This window comes from Exophiala xenobiotica (genome assembly GCF_000835505.1).
Source record: "Exophiala xenobiotica strain CBS 118157 unplaced genomic scaffold supercont1.1, whole genome shotgun sequence".
Taxonomy (NCBI): domain Eukaryota; kingdom Fungi; phylum Ascomycota; class Eurotiomycetes; order Chaetothyriales; family Herpotrichiellaceae; genus Exophiala; species Exophiala xenobiotica.
Window position 1 is genome coordinate 2,443,488 of NW_013562494.1, and position 14,350 is coordinate 2,457,837.

General features: G+C 52.0%; 6 protein-coding genes across 6 annotated transcripts; 4 read left to right on the forward strand and 2 right to left on the reverse strand.

Annotated features, from left to right (window-relative positions):
- PV05_00943 (uncharacterized protein) lies at positions 1 to 907 on the forward strand. The gene is made up of 3 exons (XM_013465880.1): positions 1 to 271; positions 356 to 554; positions 621 to 907. The coding sequence occupies exons 1-3, from the start codon at positions 229 to 231 to the stop codon at positions 661 to 663; spliced, it is 285 nt and encodes a 94-aa protein (XP_013321334.1). The 5' UTR covers positions 1 to 228; the 3' UTR covers positions 664 to 907.
- On the reverse strand, positions 590 to 1,999 carry PV05_00944 (uncharacterized protein). The gene is made up of 2 exons (XM_013465881.1): positions 1,572 to 1,999; positions 590 to 1,474 (listed from the first exon to the last, which is right to left on the reverse strand). Exons 1-2 carry the CDS (start codon positions 1,860 to 1,862, stop codon positions 1,016 to 1,018), a joined length of 750 nt encoding a protein of 249 aa, XP_013321335.1. The 5' UTR covers positions 1,863 to 1,999; the 3' UTR covers positions 590 to 1,015.
- A 184-nt stretch (positions 2,000 to 2,183) lies between these two features.
- Positions 2,184 to 4,651, reverse strand: PV05_00945 (uncharacterized protein). The gene is made up of 2 exons (XM_013465882.1): positions 4,346 to 4,651; positions 2,184 to 4,297 (listed from the first exon to the last, which is right to left on the reverse strand). The coding sequence occupies exons 1-2, from the start codon at positions 4,416 to 4,418 to the stop codon at positions 2,274 to 2,276; spliced, it is 2,097 nt and encodes a 698-aa protein (XP_013321336.1). The 5' UTR covers positions 4,419 to 4,651; the 3' UTR covers positions 2,184 to 2,273.
- Positions 4,652 to 5,362: 711 nt separating this feature from the next.
- Positions 5,363 to 7,451, forward strand: PV05_00946 (uncharacterized protein). The gene has a single exon (XM_013465883.1). The coding sequence runs from the start codon at positions 5,515 to 5,517 to the stop codon at positions 7,288 to 7,290; it is 1,776 nt and encodes a 591-aa protein (XP_013321337.1). The 5' UTR covers positions 5,363 to 5,514; the 3' UTR covers positions 7,291 to 7,451.
- A 663-nt stretch (positions 7,452 to 8,114) lies between these two features.
- PV05_00947 (uncharacterized protein) lies at positions 8,115 to 10,837 on the forward strand (the record flags this gene model as incomplete). Its single annotated transcript, XM_013465884.1, has 2 exons — positions 8,115 to 9,979; positions 10,037 to 10,837. 2 exons carry the CDS (start codon positions 8,115 to 8,117, stop codon positions 10,500 to 10,502), a joined length of 2,331 nt encoding a protein of 776 aa, XP_013321338.1. The 3' UTR covers positions 10,503 to 10,837.
- Positions 10,838 to 11,511: 674 nt separating this feature from the next.
- Positions 11,512 to 14,331, forward strand: PV05_00948 (serine/threonine-protein kinase nrc-2). Its single transcript, XM_013465885.1, has 4 exons — positions 11,512 to 12,802; positions 12,861 to 13,160; positions 13,208 to 13,592; positions 13,655 to 14,331. Exons 1-4 carry the CDS (start codon positions 11,971 to 11,973, stop codon positions 14,034 to 14,036), a joined length of 1,899 nt encoding a protein of 632 aa, XP_013321339.1. The 5' UTR covers positions 11,512 to 11,970; the 3' UTR covers positions 14,037 to 14,331.
- Positions 14,332 to 14,350: the final 19 nt, after the last annotated feature.

Genomic DNA, 14,350 nt, shown 5'->3' on the forward strand with positions numbered 1-14,350 from the left:
GCAGTTCAAGTTGCCGTGCTTCCCTTCCACTTGGCTTTTGCAGAGCCATCCCCACTGAGAAGAGCGTGGCAGGCGACCCCAAGGAATAGAGGCGGCCAGCTCCTTTCAAGCCTATTGGTTGACCCGGGTCCTGCAACAATCGAGGATCCGCCATCGAAGAAAATCGACCTCCATCTTCTGCGCACCTGCATTCGGGCTCAATCGAGCGGACATGACCCTGCGGTAACAATGCGGGCATCACTGGCGCTGTTCAAGCGCTCTGCTTGGAAAGGTATGTCACTGTGTCAGCAGTGTGCTTTCTCACCAAGCCACTTGCGCAGAACCTTCGTGAACAGACAACTCACTCAATATACAGGACCAAATGTCGTCCCCTTCGACAACCTGAGACCTGCTGGAGCAGGCAAGACTCCTCCCATCATCAAGACTCAGGCCCGAGCAGCGTCGATACTGCCGGCTTTCGTTGGACTACGGTTCGCCGTCCACAATGGGAAGACCTATCAAGAAGTCTACATAACTGAAGAAATGGTGGGAAGAAAGCTGGGAGAATTTGTCCCGTAAGTGTTCGCAACGGGCAAGTGGCAGATTTGCTTCACATCTGACATTTGGACCTCCTTCTTCAGGACGAGAAAAAGGTTCACCTACAAAATGTCCAAGAACAAATAGACAAACGCCAACGACTTTCATGTACAACATCATTTTCTGGACGGGGATATCGGAAGATTTACGGTCTGTTCGTAGAGACCTCAACCGGTTCGACTGGCCTCGGGGGCATCGAGGCTTTGCACCAATATCAGACCAGAGTCTGCAATACCGAGTTCATGCCAGGATCTCTGTATCATTGCATTGTCTGATTGTGCAAACCCAACCGTCGTAGACTCCCAATCTTGAATCGTGAATCGTCCTTTCTCCGACGCCTCTCGCTATGCATAAATCAAATGTGCAAAATCTTCCATGCCACATTGTGAGAACCAAGTCCATCACGCGTAGCCCTGATCCATCAAACCGAAGAGAGGTATCATCTGTAAAACTCCCCCCTCTTGATATTGATTCCATACTCTTGCATCGCCATGCCGAGGTCCTCCATTGTCAGGACCGCCCGTCCCTGCCCGCTTCCACCCTGCCCTCCACCGCCGTACCCGCTCCTCTGAACGCCCAACTGCGTCGTCTGCTGAGCCTTGCCCGCTCCAGTGCCGCCTGCTGCACCAGCCGCGCCGAAGCTACTCGGTCCCGCACCTGCACCGCCAAGGGCCGCATTGCCCAAGGGGTTGTTCGCCGAGGCTGAATTCGAGGCACGGATCCGGCTGTACTGGTACGCGTCGGCTGCAATGTCCGCGACGAATTTCTGGGTCGCGAGAGCGAGCAGCCGTGCTAGAGGAAGCGGTGTGCTGTTCGTGCTTGCGCCGGATGGGTCGGACGGTGAGGGAGGTGGGAGGCCTGCGAGGGTTAGATAGTGAGACGTCACGGCGTCGGGAATCTATTAGACAACAGAACAGTCAGCAATGGTGTCCTTTCCGCCTGCTGTGTCGCAGCAAGTTCCCATAGGCTAGGGGGCAGTGAAATGCTAGACGTACAATCGGCGCATAGTCATCCATCTTGCTCAGGAATTCTCGCAGTGTGACATCCTTGCGATTATGATGGGAGAGGCCCGAGGTTGTCGTCTCGGCGGGCTGTGTTTCGGACTGTGTGAAGTCGTGGTCAAGTGTGCCTGATGAGGTTTCGTTGGGAGCATTGTTGCGCGGTGCTGGTGCTGGCGCTGGTGCTGCCTCTGATGAGCCGTTGGCAGTGGTGTCTTGAGTGTTGTCCGCCATTTCGGTATCGACGTCCATCGCCGTTGTATCCTCGGGGGGCGGGGGGGAGGACATGTCGGGATCGGTGACTAGAGTTGGGCCCAGTATGATAGTGTAACAGACTGATGATATGCCGTGGAACGTTGGATGAAATGTCGCATGCGCAAGGCTGGTGTTCGCGCAAAGTGTAAGTGAAGACAAGGCTTGACGACCTACAGGGAATTACGGACGTTCACCTAAGGAATCTGGAGTGCGGAGAATTTGATCCGAGCCCAAACCAAGGTACTGTAGCCCCAGGCTTTGGGCTCCTATAATTTCGATGGGACTTTACCATAGCATAGCTGATAACTGCCTAGAGACTGGATTATGTTTGAAGGATTAATGTCATAAAAACATCAGGCGCTGAGGTAGCAACAGCCTATGAAAGGACATCGCATTTCAAGCTCGTAGATGTCTACATCTCCTATGTCGTGGACTCTGTCATGATCAAGATTCAAGGCGACCTGAATTCACTTCCTGAGAAGCCTGCGCAGCTGCGCGAGCGATCATGGCCTCAACATCCTCCATACTCGGTTCAAACGTTGTCTTTGACTCGGGAGGCTGAGAAACCTGACCAAGTCTATCAGTTTTCGGGGACTTTTGATTCAGCGGTGGAGCACCGGCATCCGCCATGCTTTGTAGTTGTGCTTCGTCATCTTCAAGGGCCGCGAAGCCATCCAAATCATCGAAGGACATCTCGTCTGCTTCTAATTGCATCCTGTCGCGTTCCTTGGCTTCCTCCAGCTTCGAAGCTTGTCCCGGAGCCCGGGTTCTCAGGTCGCCTGTAACAGCTTGCAAGTAGTAAGGTACTTCGATGCCACTTTTCAAGAAGAACAGCTTCAAATTGCGCGCTTTGTCCTTGAGCTGCACTTGATTTCGGTCTTTCAAAGCCTCACTTATCGTGCCTCCCGGTCCATACATCGCCAGAATCTGACTCCAGTGTGCGCCTTTGACCTGGTCGATGCCATTTATCAGGGCGTGTTCTTCTTCAGTCGTCCAGGGACGCCTCTGGGCGAGTACGACTCCTTTTCGCGGTATCATGGAAGCCTTTGCTGTTGCAGCCTGTCTAGCTCTTTCATAAAGAATCAAGGTAGGGGCCGTCTGGGATGCATGAGGGATTTCCGGGTTGCTGCTTATAGCTGAAGGTGACTTAGACTTTCTGTTCTCCATACGTGGCTCGTGCTGCTGCTGTTCAGGCAAGGTTGACGGAGCAGCAGGCGTCTCTTGTTTGGCAGTAGGCGATGGCACCGCGGGCACTTGCTCTGGAGCTGATACACCCCCAATTTCTTGCAGCGCAATCTCCGCAGCTCTAGCGGCTTGCACAACAAAATCATCGTCAAACAGGGTTATAGTCGGAGTTTGACCCTGCGTCACTTGCATCAGGATAGACTCGGTGGAAGCGGCCAGCGCTGGTGGAGCGTGTACGGAGAATTGTCCTTCCATTTGACCTCGCTGTAGATTCTTAGTAGGATCACTCCGCTTCAAATCAACCTGAGCGTTGCCGTTGTTGGATGAGGTCTCAATGCTCTGCTTCAAATAAGCTACCACCTCTCGGCTAAAATCCTCCCACCGGTACTTTAGGGGTAACTGGTCAAGAGTGTTGCTCTTGGCATGAGTTTGCAGAATTTCACGCCGCGATGAAAGTTGATTGAGGAAGTCTTGCTCTGTCGGTCCTAAGATGGTTGTGCCGGGCCTCCTGGCCAGGATCTGTTTGTCTAGGTCTGGTCCAAACATATCCGCCATAACCACGTGAGGTGGAGCTGCGCCTGTCCTCCAGGCTGTTATGAAGCCTTGGGTTTTCAACTCAAGAAACATCGAGGCTTGCGACTTCAGTAGTGTTCCATTCTCCGGCACCAATACAGGAAGGAAGCCACGGTCCATATCGCGAAGTCCGATTTCACCTGTGAAGATACTCGACATAAATGTGGCTTGGTTGGCTTTGCGGATGGACTCGATCTGGTTCGCGTCTCGAAGTTGCAGATCCTGTGTCGATAAGAACGGCTGTCCAGTATAGAACATCCTTCTGATGGGGTCGAACCTTGCTCGCAGCGCAGCATATTCGCGGGTCTTGGGAGAATTAGGTATATTCGACAAGCCCAAGGCCTCGCTGGGTGTCAAGCGGGCAAGGAAGGTCAATATTTCAGAAGCTATGCTTTCCAGCAGGGGTAGACTGTCCAGACGGTTCTTCATTCCTACCGGCTTTTGCTTGGGTGGCTGTGTAGAGGCAGTGGGGTTCTGGTTCCCAGCTGGCGCAGGGACCGGTGCGGCTGTAGACTGAGGCACCGTTGACTGTTCATTTTCCTTCTTTTGCGCATCGGCCACCCCTGGGACGACACTCGGCACTTGAGCACTTCTCTTCTCTACACCATCTTCGGGAGGGGATAGGCGCTGTCTTTTGGGACTTCTCGGATTATCGTCGTGCGCAACGGTCGTCCCAAATGTTGATGCAGGTGCTTGGGACGAAGTCTCCTCTGGAAGAGATTACTGACTGCTTCGCTCTGGGAAGGAATAGTGGTTACCTTTTTGTCTCTGGGAGGCTGCTACTCCCGCAGTATCGCTAGCAGCTTGCGGTGAAAGGGAACCAGGCGACATCGCTTCGTCCTTGCATGTTTTGCGTCTGAAGCTCGAATGCGAAATGAGAATCACGTGTAAATAATTAAAATAGAGTCCGACAGAAAAGATTGCGGGGAATCACTCGGCAGTCGGCTTCACATGCTCTCACGTGCTCTCACTTACGGCCACTTTCACTTTCACTTTCACTTTCACCGTCGGCCTTTTTGTGCCCTTAACACATGAGTCTCGCCTGACCGGCTTTTGAAATTGCGCAAGGCGAAGAGAGGAGAGGTGGAGGGCCCAAAAAGTCGCTTGCTAAGCCCATCTTTGAGTCTCTCTATCTCTCTAGCACACCTACCTAAACCTACCTATCAGTATCCTTGCTATCATATGCAATGCCTCCCAGCCCCCCGGTTTTGCTTTAGCCAATCTGCTACACTCCTCAGGAGCCCTATTCAGGCACGAGCTTGAAAGATAGTCCAAGGTAGCAAGCAGGCTTCACTCTTTCCGTTACGAAGTATGGCGTCATTGATCCATATTCTGAACACTCGGAGACGAGCATCTTGAGAGAGAAAAGGGTGGTGGGCTATCAACAATTGCCAGATTAAGTTCCCATTGCTGTACTCATCCGAATCGATCAAAGATGGTGTCTCAAGCGTACAGTATATTCCCATATCATCTGAGGGTCTGGTCAAGTACATGGGATGTGCTAAAAGCCCCCAAAGTTTGTTCGGTAAGCAGCAGAGCAGGTTAGCTGACTGGGGATTTTGGCGAATCGAAGATGATGCCTCACCAGACCAAGCCAAACATGGACCCCGCCATTTAACGCTTACTCGTGCTATCGAAGCTCTCCATGGCGATCCGTTCCTTTGTCCACGCTTGTCTTCACCGTATGCACAATGATCATGGGACACGGCTCTCGATTCAGTAAGCAGTTCTTAGGCCTTGCTTCCCAGGGCGAATGCTGTCATGAGCTCTTGGAGCTACCCTGCAGCTGCCTCAAAGCTAGGTTCGACCTCATAAGGCTCATGACACCCCGCCATCTTTGACTACTCTCTGCTTCTGAGTTTCACTGGTAGCTGGCGGCTGACTTGACAAGATCTATGAGTTAACCTGAACTAGATATTGGGCGACAATGGGCAGAAGTCTCTCCGTCCAAGTCTCTATTCTGATCCTGTTCTTCCTCCTCAATCCAGTGATCTCCCAAACAGTCCTCAAACAACAAGTCTTGAACACATTCATCTATACTCGATATGGCGACAGAACTCCGGTGGTTCTGTCCTCGTCGCCCACTTTGACTCCTCTCGGCGCCCAGCAGCTTTTCGAAGCTGGTACTAAAATCCGCGATAGGTACGTGGCACCTAGCGATGGCAACTACACATCAACCTCCACCATATATGGCGTATCTGCAAATCAGCTAGTGTACAACCAGATCAAGACTTTGTCTACCAGCGATCAATATGTGGCTGCCTCTGCTCTCGCATTCCTTCAGGGACTGTATCCTCCTCTTGAAATGTCCACAAATTGGACCTATATCGAAGGCCAGAGCACTCTTGCGAATGGAACGAACCTCGTGGCACCATTGAATGGCTACCAATACCCTGAAATCACCACAATATCGAGTAATGATCTGAATTCCATCTGGGTCAGTGGCATGGACAACTGTCCTTCCTATACTGCCTCGACTCAGGAGTACTATCGAACCATTGATTATCAGAGCATTTTGAACACTACCATGGATTTCTACACAAGCCTTGAGCCAGAATTCTTGGATGGAGTTTTCTCCAGCGCTGCGGTCGGCTACTACGATGCCTACTATATCTATGACTATCTCAATTATGCCTACATCCACAACGACACGGTAGCGGAATCACTACGACCGGAGGACCTGACAAAGGCCAAAATCCTGGCGGCTGATTGGGTCTTCGCAATGAATGCCGACCTCACGGCATCTGGTTCGACGGCAGGAGATCGCATTCGAGCGATTGCCGGAAGAACGCTGGCCACCCGCCTCCTCATAGCGTTCGACACAGCCATCAACACGCAAGGGCAATCGGAGAAAATGACCCTTCTTTTTGGCAGTTTCGAACCCATGATATCCTTTGCCGCTTTGACCAAGTTGGTTTCGCAGCAAAATGCGGCATTCTACAACGTCCCAGCGCCCGGATCAAGTTTCATCTTTGAAATGTTTTCGATGCAAGCTGACGAGACTACAACCTGGCCCAACACGTCCGACATCTACGTCAGGTTTCTCTATCAAAATGGTACAGACTCTGATTCCTCCTTGATAGAATATCCTCTCTTTGGGCTCAGTCCAAGTGAGGCCGCAGTTCCTTTCACAGATTTTGTCAGGAGCCTGGAGGAATTCTTGATGTTCGATGTAGGGGATTGGTGTACGACGTGCGGTAGCTTCAGCGTCTTCTGTCCCGCCTTTACTGACACGGATGGCAACTACAATCCCACAACGGGTCTGCTGCCTTCGGGACATAAAGGGCTATCTCCGGTTGTTGCGGGCGTGATTGGAGCCGTCGTCACTCTTGCGGTCGCTCTACTACTTTTTGCTGCGCTAATGCTCTTGGCCGGTATCAGAGTACACCGCGTTCATACCAGGCGCAGGTCGGAACTGGCAGGGTTCAAGGGAGGAGCAAAGTTGGCAAGCGATCAGGATCTTACGATACCTAAGGGTGGCGCAGGCGCCGTTGTTGTGGCGGCTGCAGAGGGAGACCCAGTCCAGACTCGAGCTCACGAAAGAGTCGGAAGTTGGGAATTGAGAGATCAGGCCAAAGCAAAAGAAGCGCAAGGTGGAGTACTAAATGCTGGTGTTACTCGATCACCACGCCCGAGCTATGAAGACGACGACCTGCCTATCACTCCATATACGCCTGCAGTTGATCCACGCAATCACGTCTAAAAAGAACATGGAAACGAGGAATTACGACGAGCTACTAATGCTAATGAAGTCAAAGCGATACATGAGGTTCTTTTCTGCTATACCCCGGACTTAGCGACTCCCCTATATACCTGACCAGAGTCGGTGTTGAACATCACCAGAATGGAAGTTTTTTCTGAATACTGCCGCACCTCTTTCACTGTTGAATTTTTCTATATCACTGGTCTCTGAAGTCGTTTTGAGACCTTCCATCTTCATCATGCGTGTCTATCCGCTCCTGCTCGTCAACTCCTACTTGCAATAGTCGCGCAATCATTGTCAGGATATCTTCTTGGATGCTCAGCGGCTCCTGCCTCTTGGGCCGTCGACTTTGCTGGTGAGTACGCACCTTGTTCCTTCCTTCGTCCTCTCCTTCGCTCCTTCAAACTGCGATACAAAGTGGCATCGCCGTGCGCACCTCACTCGCATCTCGAGATGACTTCACTCTCATTTCATCATCTCGACACCACCACCGCAAAGAGCTTTGCTGCTTTCTCTCTCAAACAAACCTTCTTTTGGTTCCTTCACTTGGCTACTCAATCCACCTCAATTAGAGTCGACGCAAAGCATAATATCGAATATGACTAACCGGAGCACGGATAACCAGGCCAGCAGGTCACAACGGTACACAATATCACACCTTCTCGAACTTGCTCCTCAGCCCAGGAGCCTCAATTTCGACCTCTCCAAGTTTACCTACGACGCCGCTCGAGGTTAGTGAGGAGACGTCATCCAAACCAAGCAAAAAGTGAATTGAGACTGACTTAAAGGTAGCTGGAGTAGTGCCTCCGTTGGGTGCTTGTGCAATGGCTCCTCGTCGGACTGTGAGCGATAGGCCACGCGGCTGGTCTCAGGAATCGAGCGATTCGCAGGAGGAGCTCATCCTTTATCGAGGCAACCGCATTGTGAAAGGACCTCAGAGACAGCCGGTCGTCCCACCAACCACCCAGCGAGCTCAGCAGGATGAAGGATTTGCTCGATTCCTCAAGAAACACTCGTCTCCAACTCATCAACGAGTCACTGCTGGGGGACGTATTGTGCCAATGGAGCAGCGACCGCGCCCTCCACCATTTCCACTGCCAAATTCAAAGCAAGAAAAAGAGCCGGGATGCGTGGATGATATGGACAATGAAGGTGAATGTAGCGGCATGGACCATCAGACATCAAATTCAGAGACGAACAGTCAGGTCAAGGCCCGCCCGGAAGGTGCAGACGGACAATTCTTGCATCCGCAGGTTCACATGCTCGCCAACACCAATATCATGCCTGGTCCTGTCAACGTCAACTTGATGGCTACCACAGATGCCTTCTCCATGGACGGTCCACGTGTCCAAGCACCATTGTTTCCTGGACTTCTGACACCACCAATGTTCCCAAACATGTACGATCCCTTTGGTGTTCCAGGTGGCCAGATGTATCCTGCCAGTACGTTGCCTCTCGCTGCGCCGTTGACGGGCTTCAGTGGAAATATGGATGGTCCGTACTCAATGCATATGCTGCCTTCGCCAGAGTTGACATACTTTCCGGTGATGGATGCTATGCCAGCTGCTCAGAATGAGGTTCGAATTCCAGATGATCTACACTCCAACAAGATGCTGCAGGATGCCATTACCCGCTTCAACGATCTCGATCAGCAACTCAAAAATCTTGATCGCCATCGAGCCATGGGTGAGCGAGATCCTCAGATCACTGGTCAGCGTATAACCATTGTCGAACTTCGTGCAGATGCAAAAGCAGCAATGAATTATTGGACCTCAGTCGTGGAGAACGAGCTCAAGGCTCTTGGACAGCAATGCGTGGACCGTCCCACTAGCACTCTCAATGTGGAAGCTGCTGCCTACATTCCTCTTGGTGCGAATAAAGTCGCTTCACCAATCGACAACGTCAATGGAAGTGCAAAGTCGGCCAACAACGCCCCGAACATTGCACTCAAAGCTCCCCCCAAAGCCGGCCCTCATCGCATCCCGATCGTGGCTCCTCCAGAAAAGGCAGCTTTTGGCAGAAGTACGAACAACGACAATGCATCAGATGCTGACTCGGTTGAAGTCGACGAATGGGGTTCTCGCATTGGTGACCCACCAGAAGAGATTCAAGCTCAGCAGAGTGAGATGCTGTTGAAGTTGGGCCGCGAACTAAGCATCTCTCCTCAAGTGTCATTTCACAGCTCTGATGCGATCAGTCCTGCTGAGATGACCCATTCGGTGACATTGAAGTCGTCCCCTCTCAAGCATCAACTCAGAGAAGCAGCCATCGAGCAGAATGAAGAGAAAGAATCAATCAACGGAGAGTGGCTACCTCCTCAGCCGGGTCGTGCTCCTCCTACAGTTGAAGCCTTCTACGAGGTGCAACTCGACGCAATGCGTCTGCCCAAAGGATTCACCACTAAGGTCAAATTGCCGGATGGTAGCATTTCCGAGATTGCAGGTCAAGGATTGCGTCGGCCACCTTCTTGCGAAATGGACGAGTTTGAACGACGATATTGGACGGAGAAGCCGGAACTGTCCTCGGAAATGGCCACCAACTTTGTCGACATAACTGCCAATGCGGACAATATTTGTGCGGATCGAAAGAATCAGAAGGAAAATGCTCTGGTGGTCCTGAACCACTGTAGCTCTGGATCTCCGGAGAGATTGGTCAGCGACTTTGAAGCACCAGGAATCGAGAGTGCCCGGTAGGCCTGCGACTCGTCCTGCATATTTGACTCTTCTTTGAAACTGACAGAGTATAGGGCCTTGAAGCTTCCACGATTTGGCCGGAAAGCCTACACCTCAATCACGGCGGCTTCAAATGGATCGGATACGGCTCTATCGACGTGGGGACAACCTACTCCTACTTCGCCGCTGCGTTTGTCGCGCGACAAGGTGGGCTGGTCAGCAAGTGAGCAATCGAAGATTGGACTCGACACAGCGTACGATACAGCCATCTCCAAGGGCTTCTCTTCAGTCTCTGTCCAGAACGTTCATGCCATGGGTCGCTTGCCGCACATGTTGGACGGCGCAACTGACAGTCAACGCCGCTCAGCCATGTCTTTGCTCTCCGCAGCTGGCAAGGTTCGAAGCCCTCCGCTTGTGAGAAGCCCGACTACTCCTGCAATTGGCTTTCATGGTGGCTCTCAAGATCGTGAGGTTGGCGGCGTGACGTTGGAGGGGGATGATGTCTTTCGACCTCAGTCGGCTAAGCAACATGTGATGTGAGGTTGTCGGAGTCGAGACTTGTTTGCCGCAGGTTTGTGGTGCGGTCACAAGTACAAGGAATTCCATTTTGCCCGAGTGTATGAAACACACGAATTGGTCATGTCCGTTGGGCGGCATGCGTTGGTAAGCTTGTATGGTGTTTCAGAATATCACAGAAACACGGCGGCATTGAACTTGAACTGGTCATGGAAAAAGAGGGATTAATTGCTGATGTCCTGAAGTGAAAGGAGCTATGCAAGCATTCAGGATGTATTTTACCCGTCGACATCAAAGATGAAGAGAATGCGTATGGAGACATTGACTAGGTAGTGTCGGCAGAATAGCTGCAATTGGAGACACTTAATACGAATATTGGTTGAGAAACTGAAGTCGTTCTTCGTGCCTTGGATGCGCAGTTGTTTTGTCGAAGATGGCCACAGCTCTGCAAGCCAATGCAAGACACGGCAAGATCAAGATCGCCCGCAACTGTGGATGATATAGAGTACGCGTGAGGACGCAGTATCTAGGTTAGAATGCGCAACGATCAGTGGTTACTTGCACCGGAGAACACGGCGAGTTGCTGAGAAATCAACCGGAGAGGAAGTGGGAATATGCAGCCCGCAATCGGCAGACGGAGGGAGACTGCAGCACGATGACGACGAGGGATTCAAGGTCGAGAAATAGTGCAAGTAAAGGATCAGATTCGAGCGACAGGCATTCCCTGTGTCTCTGAACATTCTTTTGCCCCTCCATTCAAGTCTCTCGAGGTTGGCCAGACTTCCCGTGCATCTAGAACATGGGGACCATCGTGGACCATCAAAGCGTTATCTTCGAGATCGGCCGATGGGTGACTGGTGGTACTCGTGGTGCTGATGGTGCCATTGGTGAGAAGCAGAGGCTGGCATTGGAGCTCGAGGGCACAGACAGGCACAGGAACGAGCAGCAGCAAAGACATTTGGTGCCCTTGGCGGCACTCGTAGTTAAGGGTGTCGTGCCCCTAATAAGTTACCTAGCTCGCCTAGGTCGGTCGCCGTGGTCGCCCAGAGCGCGCAAGTCCAAACGTTTCGCCTGTCAAATCCCTATTCCCATTCCCAATCCCCACCCTTTCTGTTGGACCGAGTAGAGTTCGGACTCCTCCTTCCTCCCTCCTCCACTACTACTACCGTAACCATAGTTATCCAGACTATCGCTCTTTGCACCTGCTCTTTACTCCGTATCCTTGGAAGCTGACTGCCTGGCAAGGACTGGTCACAATCGCGCATTTCACTTCGAGCAAGCACCATCAGCCTCGACTTCAGCCTCAGTACAACCACCTTGATATGGCGCTCCGCAAATAGCCATCCCAGTCCGATTCGTCCTCATCCACTTCCCAGACCTCCAATTCTCTGCCTTCGCCCCATTGTCCTTCTCAGCAAGGCCTCACCTCTACAGGATCCTTACGAGACTGCGTTGAAACTGCGGATCCATTGAGTTGGCAACCCGCAGCATTATGGCTACCGAACGACGTAATTTTTCGAGCCTGTCCTTCTCCTCCAAGAAACATCTCCATGCCTCCGACACGGGCACACATACTCCTACCTCCACAAAACTCAAGAATTTCTTTCGCATCAACAGCGGCGGAAGTCAGACATCCATAGGCTCGGACGGCCTTCCGACTCCCAAGACCGAGACCAAGCCCGTCAAGCAGTCGAGGTTCCTGCCGGGCCTCGCCAGGAATCGTTCAACGACCGTCGCTAGTGAAGGCCATCCTCTTGACGATACCTCCCTCTCCCCCACAGCACAAGCCAATCCATACTTTGTCCACCAGGGCCCGCCCGCTCTGCGGCATCACAATGAAGGGAGCGTCCCTCCATCTCCCCCAGACACTCCCAAAGTCCAGGTCAATGGCGCCGCAGCAGAAGAGAAAGCAGTCACAGCGGGTAAGGAAGAATTGGCGCGCAAATTGCGAAGGGTCGCATCCGCACCAAATGCGCAGGGCCTCTTCACTGTCAGCAAGAACAATGCAGAAAGACCGCAGACCGCCGAATTGGGAAAGGAGCCATTGGCCGTGCTTTCGGGCTCGACACCGAAATTGAGCATGCTTGCTCACGCAGACGGCAGTCCGACAAGTTCGTCAATGCCTGGGGCCAAAATACCACTTCCTGGCCAAATCCGTCAATCTGTCGCTTTTAGGAGAACGTACAGCTCGAACTCGATCAAGGTGCGTAATGTGGAAGTGGGCCCCGGCAGCTTCGACAAGATCAAGTTGATCGGCAAGGGCGACGTGGGCAAGGTATATCTGGTGCGCGAGAAGAAATCCAATCGTCTTTACGCCATGAAAGGTGTGTGACATCCACCCCGTCTGCAAGCTCGCCAGATGTTGGAATTAACCTCTTCTAGTATTGAGTAAGAAGGAAATGATCAAGCGCAACAAGATCAAAAGAGCTCTTGCAGAGCAAGAGATTCTAGCAACGAGCAACCATCCATTCATTGTCACATTGTATCATTCTTTCCAGTCAGAAGAACATCTGTATCTCTGTATGGAATATTGCAGCGGCGGTGAGTTCTTCAGGGCTCTGCAGACCCGACCCAACAAATGTATTGGCGAAGAAGACGCACGCTTCTACGCGGCAGAGGTCACAGCCGCGCTCGAGTACCTACATTTGATGGGTTTCATCTATCGGGATCTGAAGCCTGAAAGTAAATCGCCCCATGACCTGTCCTGACCACTATGCTGATCATTCCAGATATTCTTCTGCACCAATCCGGACACATCATGCTGTCAGACTTTGATCTGTCCAAGCAATCCGATTCTGGCGGAGCTCCGACTATGATCCTAGGCACGCGCAATGCCTCCAACCCAACCGGATATCCTCTCGTCGACACCAAGTCGTGCATTGCGGACTTCCGAACCAATTCTTTTGTTGGCACGGAAGAGTATATCGCTCCTGAAGTTATCAAGGGCAACGGACATACCAGCGCAGTTGACTGGTGGACGCTAGGTATTCTCATATACGAGATGCTTTTCGGAACCACGCCATTCAAGGGTAAGAACCGCAACGCAACATTTGCAAATATCCTTCGTGATGAGGTGCCGTTTCCGGACCATGGGCACGTGACGCAGGTCAGCAAGTAAGTAGCCCCTGGATCATCCCAAGAGGGGAGCAACGTGCGCAGTGGCTGACTTGGACTAGTCTGTGTAAATCAGTAATCCGCAAACTCTTGATCAAAGACGAAGTCAAAAGACTGGGATCCCGCGCAGGCGCATCGGATGTGAAGAATCATCCTTTCTTCAGACCTATTACGTGGGCACTTCTGCGCCACATGAAGCCTCCTATGATTCCTCACCAAGGGCGAGCAACTGACACTCTGAACTTCCGCACAGTCAAGGACAGTGGCAGCGTCGATATTGGAGGACCAGCTAGCCGTCTCAAGGGCGTTCCTCTTGACTCGGGCATGGCCACCCCTGGTGCGGAGATTGCCGACCCATTCCTCGAGTTTAACAGCGTTACGTTGCACCACGATGATGAAGATATGATTATGATGCACGATGGTGGGCAAGTCAATGGACGTTGATCCTGCAATGGAGACCAGGTGTCTTTCTCGTACTGGCGTTCTGGGTGCTCGAGGGACAAAACAGCAAGGAATGGTGGGAAAGCGGCTTCTTTGTCTTGAAGATGACAAAATAAGTACGGCTTAACAGATCATGGAGCATATTTGGGCGTTCCCGACATTGCAAAAGGCGCATGTACAGATATACAGCGGACCAAAGAGGGCGAGGTCGGGGTTTATATGAGTATGGCCTTATCGGAAGCTTTTCCCTATTTTTTCAAACCCCGGGCATTATTGAATGATGAATTTTGCCAGCAAACATCTCGATGGCTATGCGA